The sequence below is a fragment of the Chiloscyllium punctatum genome, chromosome 11 (genome assembly GCF_047496795.1).
Source record: "Chiloscyllium punctatum isolate Juve2018m chromosome 11, sChiPun1.3, whole genome shotgun sequence".
NCBI lineage: Eukaryota > Metazoa > Chordata > Chondrichthyes > Orectolobiformes > Hemiscylliidae > Chiloscyllium > Chiloscyllium punctatum.
Window position 1 is genome coordinate 101,812,653 of NC_092749.1, and position 16,461 is coordinate 101,829,113.

At 42.4% G+C, this 16,461-nt stretch overlaps 1 protein-coding gene across 1 annotated transcript; it reads right to left on the reverse strand.

Moving 5' to 3' along the window:
• Positions 1-337: 337 nt before the first annotated feature.
• On the reverse strand, positions 338-4,793 carry LOC140483277 (homeobox protein Nkx-2.4-like). Its single transcript, XM_072581423.1, has 2 exons — positions 4,004-4,793; positions 338-3,458 (listed from the first exon to the last, which is right to left on the reverse strand). The coding sequence occupies exons 1-2, from the start codon at positions 4,374-4,376 to the stop codon at positions 2,794-2,796; spliced, it is 1,038 nt and encodes a 345-aa protein (XP_072437524.1). The 5' UTR covers positions 4,377-4,793; the 3' UTR covers positions 338-2,793.
• Between the last annotated feature and the right edge of the window lie 11,668 nt (positions 4,794-16,461).

Here is a 16,461-nt window from a genome sequence, read left to right on the forward strand (position 1 = left end):
CCTCGGAACAGGCAGTATCAGAAATGCCAACAGTTCCAAGGAACGGTGCATTTAGACGCCAAAGCAAGTATTACAGGCAGAACACCAAATAATGATACATCGGAAGCTGAACCTGGTTGGAGTACAGCTCCCTTGACACTTCTGCGCCGATATAAAGGTTAAGGAGCGATGCTTTTCATTTTGTCTTCAGACACAAAAGCATTTGGAAGTCTAATTTGAATGTATATTAGGTCGAGTTGGGAACGCGAAACGCGCGTTTGCTTTACAATTTGCCCTTCCAAATCGACGAGGTATATTTACAATGAGGCATTTTTATATATAGAACCCCCCCCCCCACCTCACAAATTATAATAAGCAAACGCATTCGAGATTTGTTGAGAACGTTCGTCTTTTGAGGATAAGGCAATCAATTGAGAGAGGAGAGAAAAAAACCCATTCACCTGCAGCAGCCTTTAGGAAATTACTTCTGTTAAATGTGACAGGAAACCAAAATTTTACATATCTCACAGAGGCTGTTCCCAGAACATCGAAATGACTCAATGAGGTCTACCCCGGGTGAAAGTTTGACCGATGTGGAGTGCCCTGGGTTTTAAGAAGTTTCTTTTGCCCATTGTGAAGCTAGTTGGAGTTCAACACTATTGAGAGAACAAACGGATTGAGCTGCTCACCCGTGGGGCCTCCCAATCAATGTCACGAGTACCTTTTTGCCTGGAATTGGTTTATTAATCATTTAAGTGAACAATTAAAATAGCGTTTAAACGCTGCCACACAGGATCTGGAATCAATGTATTATTTCATCGTTTTCTTTTACCTGACAGAATGAGAAAAACAACAAAAAAAAATTCCGCGCGATTATTTTAAAGCAAAATAAATATTTCGAACGAATTTCTGCTCCAGACGCGTTCATTTCTATGCTCTTGAAACCTCGTGAGACAGACCGAGCATCTCGGCTGTAGACTCATTCTCATCTAAATGAAGGCAGTCAGAACGTTTGCAGGTCAACAGGCAGGGGTGTTATTATTGAACCCTCTCTTGTTCAAACGAAAAGAGACAGCACTCACTACTGCAGTCCTAGCTGGTGCCTTACGGAAAATGTAAGGTACGGTCCCCGACGCTGAGACCGGGAAACACGCCGATGGGCGGCAACGGTTAGCGGCCGATCATGTTCAGGTCAATAAGCGCGGTCATAACGGCGCTTCTCTCTCTCTCTCTCTCTTTGGTGTTTTAATCAGATTTCAATTCCCAGGAATTTGGAAGATTCCGCCTGTTCGGAATCCATGCAGTTTTCGCATTGGAATTTGCAAAGAGAGAACAAAAAAAATATTAACGGAGTGAAATAGGAACAACATTTCAACAATTTTGCAACCAGCTAATTCCGCCCTGTGTGCATTTAGCGATTTCAGGAGTTTATTTTACAACCGATCGATAGTGTAATAAAATGACTTTTTTTTTCTATTCTAACAGTGTGCGAGAGTATGCATTCGATCAAAAATACAACTTCAATTATTTTTTTTAAATGTTATAATAAATAACAAGACCTAAAATTCCCCATTGAAATAAATGTCAACAGACAAACCCACATCGAGGTGAGAACAATATCAATAACGTGTAGATTTCACATCAGTCTTTTTTTGAAAAGCGTGTTCGGTAATAAATATAAGCGAAGCCACACTTCTGCCTGTCTCTTTCCTATGTTAAACTCATAATAAACAATACCATCCCTCTAAAAATGTGCTAAGTTGCAAACGATGTCACGAGAGAGCCGTGATATCCTGAGCATGGTTCAGAAAAAATGTTTCAAGATTATGTTAGATCCCATCGACAGCTGAGAGCCGGTGTGGCTTCTAACGCCAGGTGCAGGCCGCCGAGTTAAAGGCGATGATCATCAGAAACGGATTACAGACCGACTGGATGCAGCGATGGAACTCATAGATAAGACAACACGGCGATTCCAAATGTGCTGACCGCATTATTGTTTTTTTTTAGCTGATTCTAACAACAATGGAGGCAAATTATTGTGAAACACTGTTTTCCGTTCATGCTATTTATTCCTTAATTCCCCCCTTCCAGATTACACACTAATATTGTGCCGCTTTCTATATCACACCAGTTTTAAAAGCACCGTTCAATTTGTCGGTCTCAAGCACATTCCTTTAAACCTAGACCGTTTATGCTTGAAGCGTTAATGCTGATTTTTTTTTAAATAGATAAAAAAGCAGTTTTACATCAGCAATCTGCTCCTTGTTTTAAATTAACCAAATTCTGAAGGGCCTTTAATTCTGTCTTGAATCGTTAAACTACTACACCGAACTGACTGCACAATCCAGAGATTAATTTACAAGAATGTACAGCTAATTCGCAACAAGTTGTGAAAAGTGTTTCCAGTAGGATACTGTTGGGACATGGGATGAATTCATATTTCGTTCTTCATTGTCCTAACCTGGTCTTGTAGTCATGTTGACTCCCCGGAATTTGGAACAGCATTCACAATCCAATTCAACAACTTGTTAACTACAAATTACACAACTGTCTAAGCAAATCCAAACGGTCACAGATATCTTTTTTTTATTTAACCTGTATTTATCTTTTGTGTCGCGGCGTCTTCCCAGTAAGTCCCCAAAGTCAGAGAGGGCTCCAAGTTAACACTATGTTGCATTGTCCTCAAATTTCACAGTAAAGAACACGTCCAAAAGAACCCGAGAGGTGCAATTCTGGGTATGTGTTGCAAAGTTTGCCAGTCCAAACCTTCTCTAATGTCTCACACATCTCCAGTCGTGCCTTGGTAAGGGAATTCTACCAGGTCCGGCCGTACAGCAGGCCAGGATTCACCATATTACCCGTGTAGTCTGCAGTAGCCGTGTCCATTTGAGACATGTTGGTTACCGAATTGTGGAGAGACGATGGATTTGGCGACACTTGGGCGAGATCTTGGGTCTGAGCGAGTGAATTCACTTGTTGATTCTGTTGCTGGGAGATGGTGCTGCTGGCGACTGGGAGGATCCCATTAGCGCCCTGTTGCTGCTGTGCTTGTTGGCTGGGGGTTGGGGTGCTGGAGCCGTTTTGACAAGGCTTACCGTCTTTCACAAGCACTGGCACGGCCACCCTCCTGGGAGACTGCTGTTGCTGACACAAACTGTTCTCTTGCTGCATTTGTTGAGTAGCCTTGTCTTTGGCCTGACGTTTCATCTTGTAGCGATGGTTTTGGAACCAGATCTTGACTTGTGTCGGGGTGAGGTGAATCATACTTGCTAAGTGTTCTCTCTCGGGAGCGGACAGGTACTTCTGCTGCTTGAAGCGTCGCTCCAGCTCGTAGACCTGGGCCTGAGAGAACAATACTCTTCTCTTCCTCCTTGGCGCTGCGTGTAAAGGTGCCATGGGCTTGGCCGAATCTGTCATTCCCGCTAAAGTCCCCATTCCGGACATGTTCATCCCTGAAGATGTCCCCATGAATCGGGAGACTAAACAAACATTTCAAAGGGGGGAAAAAAATTCTGATTAAAAATGCTGGGAGGTAGAAATTTTACTCAGACTCATCAGTTACGTTATTAGAAAGCAGTGTTGTCATTCACACAATATTAATCATCCACATCCTATCTTTTTAAAATTCCCTGAACAAAATTATACATAAATGATGTTAAGTAAACATTAATTGGTTTGATCATTCCATTCCTAAGTACTAACTGCACAAATATGTCACATTACAAACAAACCCGATTATGCTGGCATGATAATTCTCTAAGGGGCCTGACCTGCTCAGGGCGTTTGCGAAGTTAAACATTGTAGAGTTGCCTTGCAAACATGCTCGGCTATCTGTTCAGGTTTCTTCTAAATCGGTGGTTTATTATTAGTCAGAGTAAGCGAATGAGATATTGCCTCCCAATGAACATCTACATTAGGTTCATCAGACAGCTCTTTAAATGGATCTATTTCAAAACCTCGGCCACCAAGCCCAGGCCGAAATCTGAGTGAAATGAGAGAGAACTTCCTTTTGAGGGAGTCTTACTTGTTGAATATCTGGGATCCGGGTTCGTTCCGCCGTACCAGCCGCTCCCTGTAGCGCTGTTCCTCATGGTGTCCTGGTATGAAGGCAGTTCCCCCATGTTGCCAATGCTCCCGTTGCAGTAGCCTCCCATGGCCCCGTGTGAAAACTGGGAGACGCCGTGGGGCATATGGTAGGTGGTCGCTACCGTGGCGTTGTGTGCCATGGTGTGTTGCTGCATGCTGGACTGGGAGACCTGAGCTTGGCGGTAACCCCCCAGAGGAGGACCGAGATTGCCTGCGCCGTCCATGCCACCAAACTTCTTGTAGGTCTCCTCAATCGGGCTCAGGATGTCTGTCACTGAAAAAGGCGTTGTGTGTTTTGGGCTCAACGACATGGTTTAGCGACCGAGCAGGTAAAACGGTTTGAGAGGATCTACCCGTGTGCTGCGCTCAGCTCTCCCTCTCTCGCTCCTCTTGTGAATGTCGACGTAAGAGGATGTTTTGGAGCCCGCCTGAGATCCGATTGATCGGCTTTGGAGGAGGCGAGCCCCGAATCCTCTTGTCTTTGATTTATTTTAGCCAGGCGCCTGCTTTACGACAGAGCCCTGAGGGGAGGAGCATTGGTCGAAACGAGCAAACAATTGTGCTTGACATCTTTACCAGGATAATTGAGGTAAATGTAGGTAGGTCCATATTCAGATAAACGTGATGCCAGGATAAAACTTGATTAAATACTTTTTGAGCGCTTCTAGACTCTAATGTAACACCTTTGATATAAATCTGATTAACACGCGTCGCGATGTTCCACAGAGTAACGGGAAATGGCGAACTTTCACATACAGTAATTGAGCTTTTCTCATTAACGTGGATCCAATTTTCTTGAAAACTGGGAGTTTGTTGGCTCCTATTAGTTGGTCTTTTGCCCTGCTCTGGGACTTGGAATATCTATCGCATTAGCTAAAAGTGCTATTCACTGCAGCGAACAGCATCAGGACATACAGTCAAATAGACAGAATGCACTGCTGGAGAAACACCTAATCCATGCATCTCAAATCATCAGGTTGTTGCTGCTGAGGGTCACTTGCAAATCAGTTACTTGCATCGAAAGAAAGGGGTGAATATTTAGACCCTGTTGCACCTTCTCTCATCTGAGCTATGCTTCCTTTCTACAATATCATTTCGAGTGTGCCACGTTCATTTTAACCCTCGGCTCATTTTATAGCACATCGCTCTCTCTATGTAAGTGCGCGTTTGCAAAATGCTTAAAGGCGGGGGAAGTGGCGGGGGGGGGGGGCGGAAAGAAGCCGAACAGGAAAAGGGGACATTTTTCAAAATTTCTGCGGGTCACCAGCTGACTAGATCGAAAATCAAGTCTTACGAAGATGCTCCCTGCTCTTGGTCTGACTGAAATAGGGAAGTAATCCAACAGTGTCTTAACACTACTTACCAGATCACTCCCGCAGCAAATGCCGCACAAAATAACTTCTAAAGGAATCAACTAAGACAGGAATTCCTAAAATGATCTATATGGATGTATCTTTTTCTCTCTCTGTACATTTAAAGTTACCCCCAGCAAATCTATAGGAAGGTTTCGGTCACAGGAATATCACTTAGGAATCAGCACAACAGGAGAATTCAGTGTGGATGTTTGAAGGACATCTTAAGAGGGATAGGGAGCGTTGGCAATTCTGAAAGGAAACGGCATACAACGTTAGGCCGAGTGCCCCGCACTGTTGTTACCTGCCCCGAAGGCGTTATCAAGAGAGCCGCCCTTCATTTAAGGAACCGATTGTATAAAGCAAAATATTTTAGTTGAAGCGCATCGCCCTCACAGCTAAAATCAGAACATTCTGCAGCAGAAGTGAAGCCGGTGGATTTATCAACGCGCGTTTTCCAACGATAAGTTTTTTTTTGTTTTGTTTGAGAGGTTGGAGCGGAACAAAAGCGGGCAGTTTTGAGAAATGTTTCCGATTGTTAAGAGCCATTATTCTGATCAATTCCAACGGTGTTAGTTCATTGGAGATTAACTCAGCCTTCCTCCTCAGTCTAACATTTGCTGGGCGGGTTCTGCATTCAAAAGAAAATGCTGGAGACATGGTTCAGCATCCGCAGTTCTTTGCTTTATTTCAGTTCCTTTCGAAAGAATAACCGGGCGAAGATGTTGCACCTGGGGCAGCATCAGCTTTGTTTTTAAAAGTCCTGCAGTCTCTGGGCGTCTACATGCCGCAGTGCAGAACCGAAATTTACCAGCAAAAGTGTGTAAAATAGCCGCGGCTAAACCACTTTCCCTCACTGGATACATGTTCAAAAATCCCACACGTCCGCCCCCCCCCTTCCCCTGTTGAAGAGACGCGGTCGCTTTATGAGCCTAGTTGGAGGGTGAAGTGTTTCTGTTTGCTTTGGTACTTGTTTGATGCCGATTCCCGCAGACCGCGGCTGGAGATGAGGAGGCTAGTCAGACTCAATGACTTTGCCGCCACTCGAGAGGTTAGGAAGAGGGAGGCTTTGTCAATAAATGTTACCACTAATCCTGGAACTATGCACCTCGAGTTTAATGCAAGCGGTGCCGACCAGGCGAGAGCACACGGGACTGCGCTCCTAACAGCGCCAGCTATTCCAGCCTGAGACAAAAACAGGCCTCGCAATTACCTTGTAGAGTAGGCACCTTCTCATGTTTCTATGGGAAGGGGTTGGGGTTGGGGGTGGGGGGGAGAACCAGACATCTGAATGATAATCCCAACTGGCTGCTTTCAGACAAGAGTTTGCAAACAGGACTTGGCGGTGTGTTGTCAGGATTAGTACCCGAGGGTAAGTACAGGTGGGGATAAGAGAATCTCTGTTGCTGTCAAACCCCCGTGGTTTGCCTCTAACAGGTGTGTGTTCTGAGAAATAGAGCATGTTTGGTTTTGTACATGGAAAGGCCGCGCATGAATCCATCTTAATGGCGTTAACCTGCCCAAGCCAAATGCTCTGTATAGGGAGCTGGCTGTTAATCGTTCAGAACAGAATCACAGACAGCCCGAATAGAAACAGAATAGTCTTGACCACTGTCCGCAAGTTGAAATTTGTAAAAGAAGCGCGAGAATTGAGACGCTATTATGCCCGAAATAACCAACAGCATGTACTTTCAGAAAAGAATTTTGGAATTTTTGTTTGTATATTAATTTGGGATTGCACGGTTTGAAGTGAAAGACCCAAGCAACCAGGTGTAACGGTATCCACTGACTCCTAGCCATGGGCTTGGGGAGGTTTTGCATTTCGTGAACATGCAACTTTAGTGACGGACCATTGTACCGCGGGGATAGTGTCACTACTTCTGGATCAGAAAGCGCGGGTTCAAGTCTCACTTTACTCCAGAGGGGAACAACGGGCTTAAAAATACCTGCAATTTCGCATCGGTATTTTGGGAAAAGCCAGCCAGGGTCAAATTAGGGCCCACGTTTCTGGGTATCAAAATTATCAAGACAATGTGGGGATAGCGCGGGAAAATGGCGTTGAGCTCGATGAGCCAAGACCTAGGTAGCAGAACAAGTTGGAGGGGCTGAACGGTCTACTCTTGGTCCCAATCGCTCCCTCAAAACCAGCAATGAACATTCCTATTACAGTGGCCCAAATAGCGTAGATGAATGTACAGGCTGACTGGAAATTACAAACACGGCAATCACAGCCCCGTGTCGCCCGTAACAAATGCTGATTTTTAAATATCGGAAAGAAAAACTGTTCTCTTTAACAGTTCGCCTGTTTTTCGCACCTAATTCATGTTCCGCAAGATAAAGAGATCTCCGAGAAATTTGTTTTAATGTTTTGGGATAGGCATGTCCCAATTGGAATATTGTGGTTTATATGTTTTTAAAACTGCCTGAATTGGTTTGTCATTAGGAGAAAATGGTGATTGGTGTAAATCCAGGCAAGCGCACATAGTGGGGTGCATTAAACTGCGCGCTTTGGACTCTGTTCCAAAGGATTCTGCTACATTGAACGAACAAGTAGGAACCTCGGGTCAGTGCGTTGAAAACTGACCGAGCGGCCCAGCCATGAAGATCTCTCTCTCTTACAGTCACACGAGGCTCGGCTGTGATAAACGCCTTGGCACAATTTCCCTGCAGTGGAATCGTTTGCGTGCGAAATGTGGAGGTGTTCGATTGGGGTGGACAAAGTTAAAAATCACACTCCACCAGGTTAGAGCCCAAACTGGTGTTGTGAGGCTTTTAACTCCGTGCAAAATAAGTGACCTACAAAAACAAGTGCAAGCAATGACCAATATTTAATCAGCGTTCATTGACTGCAGGCGAAAAGAAACCGATACAAACATGCATCTGACTGGACAGAAAACTGCTCTTGGCTGACATGGTGTAAACTTGGAACCGGGGACACTTGTCCCGTTCTATTGTTGTTTCATTGACAAAGCCTTACTTTTGTGTTATTTGAGACAGCGCGTGTTTTACATGTAGGCGAGTTTTAACGCCATCCAAGTTAACATTGCTTAGAGCCACACTGACATTTGGCTTTCGAGCCTCATTTGAAACTTGTTTTGCTCGTCACTGTATCTGGCCGTTTTGACAGCAATTTAATGCTACCCAGATCCGCTGGCAACAAAACCCAACAGCGATAGGCCGACGTATCATTCGTAAAGATGGTGATACCAATTATAAAGGTTAAAACCTCGACTTCAAATGCTGTGCACTTTCATATTCCGTTTTAGAGCACGGGGGTATTTCAAAATCCGTAAATAATTACCACAGATTAGCGGAATAATTGTCCCAGTCTTTCTGTCTGTAACGAGAGAGGGATAAGAGGGAACAATTTCGATATTCTGTGTTTTGGCAAATGTTTGAAGATTGTGACCATGCAGCTATGTTGGTTTTGGCGCCTCAATCTGACTTGACAGAGACCGTTCCATTCTGTCTTCTTTTCAAAAGCAAAAACAAAATCAATCCTGAAGATTGCGAATCTGTGAGCACAACAAACCGTTTCAATTTTGGCACTTTTGCCAGTCCTTCATTGGCAACAATGATTCTGCAATTGAATCTTAAGGCAAAATCATAAGGCCCTGTAGAATGGTTTCAGAGAAGTGTGGGTTGTCTGCTTAAGAAGCGACAACACAAAAGATTCATTAGTTCAACCAACAAGAGCTCCAGCTCGGAGCCTGATCTCAATCGCTGGCTAGTGATTTAGAATGGGAATTCTGACTGATGTTCTGTCTCCTGGTTGAGACTGTTAGGCCAATGGTTTGTCCCTCCCAGCTCACCATCATTTCCAGAAATACTTGGAAATTATATGGCGGAATACTAGTGGCTACATGGCTTTGAGTCCATTCGCGCTATGATGGCATTTATCCTCCACATGAACCGTGGCCCTAATCACAGTTATCGCTTCAGTTCTCATATTCTTCCCAACCAGTCACCCAATTTATTCCTAAGTGGTGACATCGTCTCCTATTCAGTTGCCAATTCTAATAATAAATTTTGCAGCCTCAGAACCCTTTGTACAAGTAAATTTCGACTGCTCCCTGTCTTAAATTGCTTTCCCGTAATTGTTTTTACCCATGTTCTCTTGCTGTTGACCCCAGTCATCACACAGCACAATCTTTTTCTATTTATGTGGATCCTTGTCAACTTGGAAGAATAGCATTGGTGGGTGCTTGAACAAATGAGGACTAAAGGGTTACAAAAAATCAGATTCGACGTGGGATGAGGGCTGTTGTTTATCTTAGTGTAAATGTAAAGAACATGAATCTTAATGCATACTAATTTGGTCAAATGACTAAGTTCCACATTGCAACTTTGTAACTAGTGCAATGTAAAATCTCTTCATCATTTATTATTTTTACAAAGTAAGATCTGATCGTATTAATAAATGCAGCCCTAATTATTCAAGATTTGGAGGTGCTGGTGTTGGACTGGGGTGTACAAATTTAAAAATCACACATCAGGTATAGTCCAACAGGTTTATTTGGAAGCACTAGCTTTCGGAGCGTCGCTCTTTTATCAGAAGCACCACTCCGAAAGCTAGTGCTTCAAATAAACCTGTTGGACTATAACCTGGCGTGGTGTGATTTTTTTTTAACTAATTATTCAGCTCATTCTTCTGATTGTATATCTGCTTTCCAGCCAGGAGTCTGCAAAATCTGTGCTGAACCCTTTCCATTGCCTCATTATCCTGAATGGTAGATAAATCTCCAGAATATCATGGTCATTTCTATCCTCATTTACTGAAATAAATGAGATGAAATTGCAGATGCCTCCATAATGGTTTCCTAAAAGGTATCTCCATTCAGAAGCTTACTCTTTGGACAGGAAACTTTCCAGTATTGTTCCATTTTTTAAAGAAGAATGAAAAAAGATAAACTTAGGAATTTGTAACCACCAGTTTAATGTCAGTTATGTCAAAGATACTAGATTCTGTTATTGGGGTCGGTATGACAAGGCATTTGGGTGAACATGGATTGTACAGAGTACCAACATGGATTTGTAACAGGTAAACACACAATGGATCTAGCTCAATTTTTGAGTAAACTATCTTTCAATTGACTCAGTGTCAACAGCATTTTGGAAGTGAGACGTGGTTAAATAGTTTCTGACATTGCAGCTGAACTATCTTGCTCTAATTTTAAGTTTATGCTCTATTGTCATGAACTCCCAGAGAGGAGGAACAAGCTTCTCTCGATCTCCTTCATTACATGTTTTTAATCTTCTTTCTACTTAATCTCCCAGTCTTCTCTATTCAAGCCAATGCAACACATGTCCAAACAAATCTGTCCTCGTAAGTTAACTCTTAGGCGCAGTGTCAACTGTGGTGAATCTCTGCTGTACTCCTTCCAAAACAAATATATCCTTCCTCATCCGTTCAGATCAATATTGCAAGTGGCTTTCATGGAGCTCAATCACAGCATCAATTGCTGTCTATTTCAGCTTCCAGAAAATAAATTGCAATATTCTATTAACATTTTTTAGAAGTTTTATTTCTCATTGAGCACTAGTTTTTTTTGCTAGCTGTACATGTATCCCCTAATTTCTCTGCTTCTCTTCATTTCTTAATTTCTCACAATTTAGAAAATGGACTGAGATATTTTATCCCCTAGGAATTCTGCACTCTTCCAATTCTGGCCTTTTGTGCATTCTCAATTATAATTGCCCCACCATTGCTGCATAGCCTTTAGCTCTGGGGATCTCTCCAGACATCTTGTTGCTGCCTTATCTCACTTTTCTCATGTCAGGAATCCTTAAAACCTGACACGTTGTAACCCAACTTTTGTCACCTGACCTTTTATCTTCTTGTGTGTCTCTGTGACATACTTTGTTTCATTGTGCACCCATGAAGTGCTTTGGGATATTTCAATGCTTTAAAGATGAAAAGCTTCAGAAAACATTTACAAGGATGTTGCTAGGGTTGGAGGATTTGAGCTATAGGGAGAGGCTGAACAGGCTGGGGCTGTTTTCCCTGGAGCCATCGGAGGCTAAGGGATGGCCTTATAGAGGTTTACAAAATTATGAGGGGCATAAATCAGGTAAATAGGCAAAGTCTTTTCCCTGGGGTCAGGGAGTCAAGAACTAGAGGGCATAGGTTTAGAGTGAGAGGGGAAAGATATAAAAGAGACCGACGGGGCAACGTTTTCAAGCAGAAGGTGGTACATGTATGGAATGAGCTGCCAGAGGAAGTGGTGGAGGCTGGTACAATTGCAACATTTAAGAGACATTTGGATGGCTATATGAATAGGAATGGTTTGGAGGGATATGGGCCGGGTGCTGGCAGTTGGGACTAGATTGGGTTGGGATACCTGTTTGGCATGGACGAGTTGGACCGAAGAGTCTGTTTCCATGCTGTACATCTCTATGACTCTATATTAAATAAAAATGGTTTGGTGGGTCCTAACTGGAAGTGTCACACTCCCCCACATAAAAGTCCATCAGTCACAGTTTTGACTATGCATCTAATCTATCAATAACTATTTTGCAGTTCATTGTGCTAATCTAAATGTGCTGCCTTTAACATAACATCAGACTTAGACATATGACTCTTTCTTACTTCAATTGTGCCATTTACAAATATAGTGAGAAACTGAAGTCCTGGTGCAGATCCCCAGGGAGGGCTTTTAGCCACCTTTTGACAGTTGGAATAATACCCTTTATCCGTGCTCACTATCTTTTCTGTCCTAACCCATTCACCAAATAAGCAAAAACGTTGCTTCCAGTTTCATTCATTTACAATAGAGAAAGACGTAAGAGTACTAGAAATCCCCTGGAAGCTAAAGTTAATCAAAGATGGTGATTAACTAACATGCATAATAGCAATAATGAAGAAAATAATGCCACTAACGAGCGATGTAGTCCCAGGATCAGATTGTTGCCAGAGTTTTAGAAAAAGTAGGAGAAAACATTATACAGAGCCATTGAGATTTTACAGCACTGTATACAACCTTCAGTCTATCGTGTCTGCACCAGTCATCAAGAGTCTATCTATTATAATCCCATTTTACAGCACCTGTCCTGTAACTTTGTATGTTATAACATTTCAAGTCTTCACCTAAATATTTTTAAATGTTCTTAGGATTGGGTTATGGATAGGATTAGGTGCCCCTACCATACTTTCAGGCAGTGAGTTCCAGACACCAACCACCCAAAGAGTGAAATACGTGTTCCACAAAACTTATCTGAATTTTCTGCTCCCTACCTCAAAACTGGGCCCCTGGTTAATGACTGGGAAAACATTTCTCCCTGTCTATCCCTTTTTATGTCCCCCATGACTTTGTATATCTTAATTAGATTACCTTCAATTTTCTCTGCTCTTAAGAAATCAGCCCCAGTCAATCTAGGCTCTCTTCATAGCTGAATCACTCCATTTCAAACAACAATCTGGTGAATCTTCTCTGCACCCTCTCAAGTGCAACACATTCCCCCTACAGTATGGTGACCACGAATGTATACAGCATTCCAGCAATGACCTAACATTATATCTAGCTCTGTTATAACCAACTTACTTTTGTAATCAATACCTTGACTAATAAAGGCAAGCATAACATACTTATTCTTAACTAACTTCTCTGCCTGTCCTGCTGCCTTTAAGGATCTCTGAGCATGCTTTCAATGTTCCCTCTAATCCTTGATACTCCCAGGGTTCTACCAATCAATGTGTACTCCATTGCCTTGTTAATCCTCATAAAATGCATTACCTCTCGCTCTGTTCTGCTCATCTAACTAGCCCATTTATATTGTCCTACATTCTAAGGCTTTCCTCCTTGCTTTTTACCACAGCATCATGGTGACTGAAGATGACCTGACCACAATCTTGCAAAATGTTCTTGATTCTGGAACCACACCTAATGATTGGAAAATTGCATGTCGCCCTGTCTATATGAAGCATGGAGAATGGGGTAGTCTTGTGATGCAGTCGCCCCTGAGGTTAGAAGCTCCGGGTTCAGGTCCATGGCAGAATCTGTTAGCTGTGGAAGGAGCATTAATTATGTGGTTCAACAGGCTGATTATCAACTCAGAAATCCTTCCATTGCTTCCCCACTATTCCTTAAACAGGACTAAAAAGGTATGTGAAGATCTGCTTTCAAAAAAGGTAGAGGGAACCAGGAACTGCTACAATGGTTAGCCTGTTGTTGAGAAGTCATTGGACTCTAGAATTAGTGATAGTCAGAGAATAAATGCACTGAAAACTTTCAGCTAATTAGAGAGAACCAATATGAAATTGGAATGGGTAGTGCCTGATGAATCTGTCAGAATTTTCTGATGACTAAAGTTAAAACAGGGGAATGTCTATGGATGTTATTGATATGGTCTTCCAGAACACATCTGATTAAACCTCTCATAAGCAATTGTTAATGATAAGTTAGTCGTGGTTAGAATATGGCTGAATGATTAGTGTCAAGAGTGTGGTGCTGGAAAAGCACAGTATGTCAGGCAGCATCTGAGGACAGGAAAATCAACGTTTTAGGCAAAATCCCTTCAGCAGGTGTAAGCATTATGGCAGGTACTTGAATTGACAGAATGTGGCTAATAGTGTCACATAAGGATTTATGTTTATTAATGATTTTTATTAATAATTATCAGATTTATTAACAACTTAGATGATGCACATTTACCTACTTGTGACAATGACGCAAAAATAAGGTGCCATTGTAAATTGTGTAGATGAAAGCATAAGGGATATTGATTGATTAAGTGATGGATTTTAACCTATGCTTCCACTTTACACATAAAATGGAAAGAACAGGGTATTTTTTAAATGGTGAAATATTAGAAACAGTAGACGTTCAAAGGTATTTGAACAATCTAAGGTACATTATTAAAAAGGCAAGTAGAGTGCTGACCGTTATATCTAGAGGACTAGAATACAAGGACGTCAATATTATGCTGCAGCTATACAAAAGCCCTGTGTGTATCACACCTGGAACATTATGAGCAGTTCTAGGCACCACCCCTTAGTCAAGATATAAGGTGCAATTTAATGTAGTCTATCACAGCAAGAACCATTGCAGTACAGCCCACTTAATCATGGGCAATGACCTTTGACTGGCTCATGGTGAGGTTAAATTATACCCCAATTAAATCAGATGGGGAAGGACAGACATGGAATGCCTGGCTGTGGCTAGGAAAATGAATGAGTTAACTTAAACCCCTTATGTCTGAGTCCCCCCGAGTTTAGTGGTGATTGAGTGATTAAATGGGCTGCATGGCTTTCCTGAATCTCCCAAAGTCCATCCAGTGACCTCTGTTCTCTATTGAAGGACCTGGAAAACTTGGGGAGTTGCACATAAATCAACCCCGTTATGCTTATCTCTGACTCACCTGTCGACCGTGACTCTCACCAGGCCGTCTGTGTTCCCCTCTCACTCACCTGCAGCTTGGGTCCCTCACCGATACTGGGTGCCTGGTGGGTGCCATACTGACAGCAGCCTGTAATATTGATGGCAATGAGGAATTGCCCATGCAAGTGAGATGGTGGCCACTTAATATTGTTCCCATGGAACTTATGAGAGGATGGGTTTCCCTGTCATTTCTCCAATTACTGGCTGAGACACTCATGAGGCTGATTAAAAGTTGACCATGTTGGTCTAGGAGTAAACATGGAGTAGATTTACCAGAATGATATTTGGTCCCTAAAGATTACATTATGAGGAGAGACTGCACAAATTTATATATGTATTTCCTGGAATTAAAAATTTGAAGGTGTGATTGGTTGGTGTCTTTAAGAAATGAAGGTAAACTCTCCATAGTCTAACCAGAACTCGTGGCTGCTCTCTCATTACAAAGAGGTACCTTGGGGGCTTTGGGGGTGGGGGGGGGGGGGGTGGGGTGGTGGTGGGGGAGCGGGAGCGGGGGGGGGAGTTGATGGTTTAATCTGAGGATTACCATGCCACAGGCAAGAGGAGAGGTTGAAAAGGACAATCCTTTATGGTATCCTCAGTTGGTGAGGGAATGCACAGCACCAATCTAGCCAACTTGAAATGACTGGTTTGCCAATAACAAAAGTTCAATTCCCTTTCTGGTTGAGGTTACCATGAAGGGCTCTCCTTCTCAACCTCTCCCTTTACCTGAGGTGTGGTGATTCTGAGGTTGAAACCACCCTCTGTCATCTCTTTCTCTCTAATGAAAGAGTAGATCTATGAGCTTTGGGACGATGGCTTTGAAGATACAAATTGTATTAGGTGCATCTTTCAGGGAGGCTAAGACTTGAAGCATCAAATAAAAGTTAGAAACTGACCATTCAAGAATGAAATTAGGAAATACTTCTGGCCAGGTTTGAAACTCTTCCACAAAAGGAAAATAGTTCTGTCATTTGTAAATTTTAATTCTGATATTGATAGATTTTTAAAAAAATCAAATGTATGGAAGAATATGAGGCAAAAGTGTGTATTTGAAGATGGACTGCAGCTCAGCAATAATCTCATTGAATGGCAGAGCAAGCTTGAGGGGCCAAATGATCTATTCTTATTCCTGTATTCCTATGTTCTTTAATTCCATGTGCATTTACTTGAGCAATAATTGCTTCTAGGAGGCCTTAGTGAGAGCTAAATATGACTCCTTGTAAGCAGCATTCATAGATGTCCCCATACCTACCACATTAGTGACCACCTCCAAAAATGTGGTTAGTTTGATATGACTTGCCTGAGCAGATTTATTTATTATAATGTCTCTGATTTTGCATTCAGCTACTTCAGGATATAACCCCACTCATTTTCTTCTTTCTTTCTCTTTAGTAACAGCAAAGCAAAGTATCTGTAAGTGCCCCAATAAATATCCGCTTAATCTCTCTCTCTCTCTCAATATCCTGTGCTCTCAGAGATTCCATTGAATATTGAACAAGTTCCTTCTCGTTGATATATTTTTGGTATACTTTTTCATTCTTGTTGATCAACCAACTAAACAAAGTGCAAAGCCTGATTTGCATGGCTTGGAGGCAAGCTGCCATTTACTTTTACTACTTGGGCCACACTGGACTGAGATTTATAGATTTTGTCCATGACTGAACTAT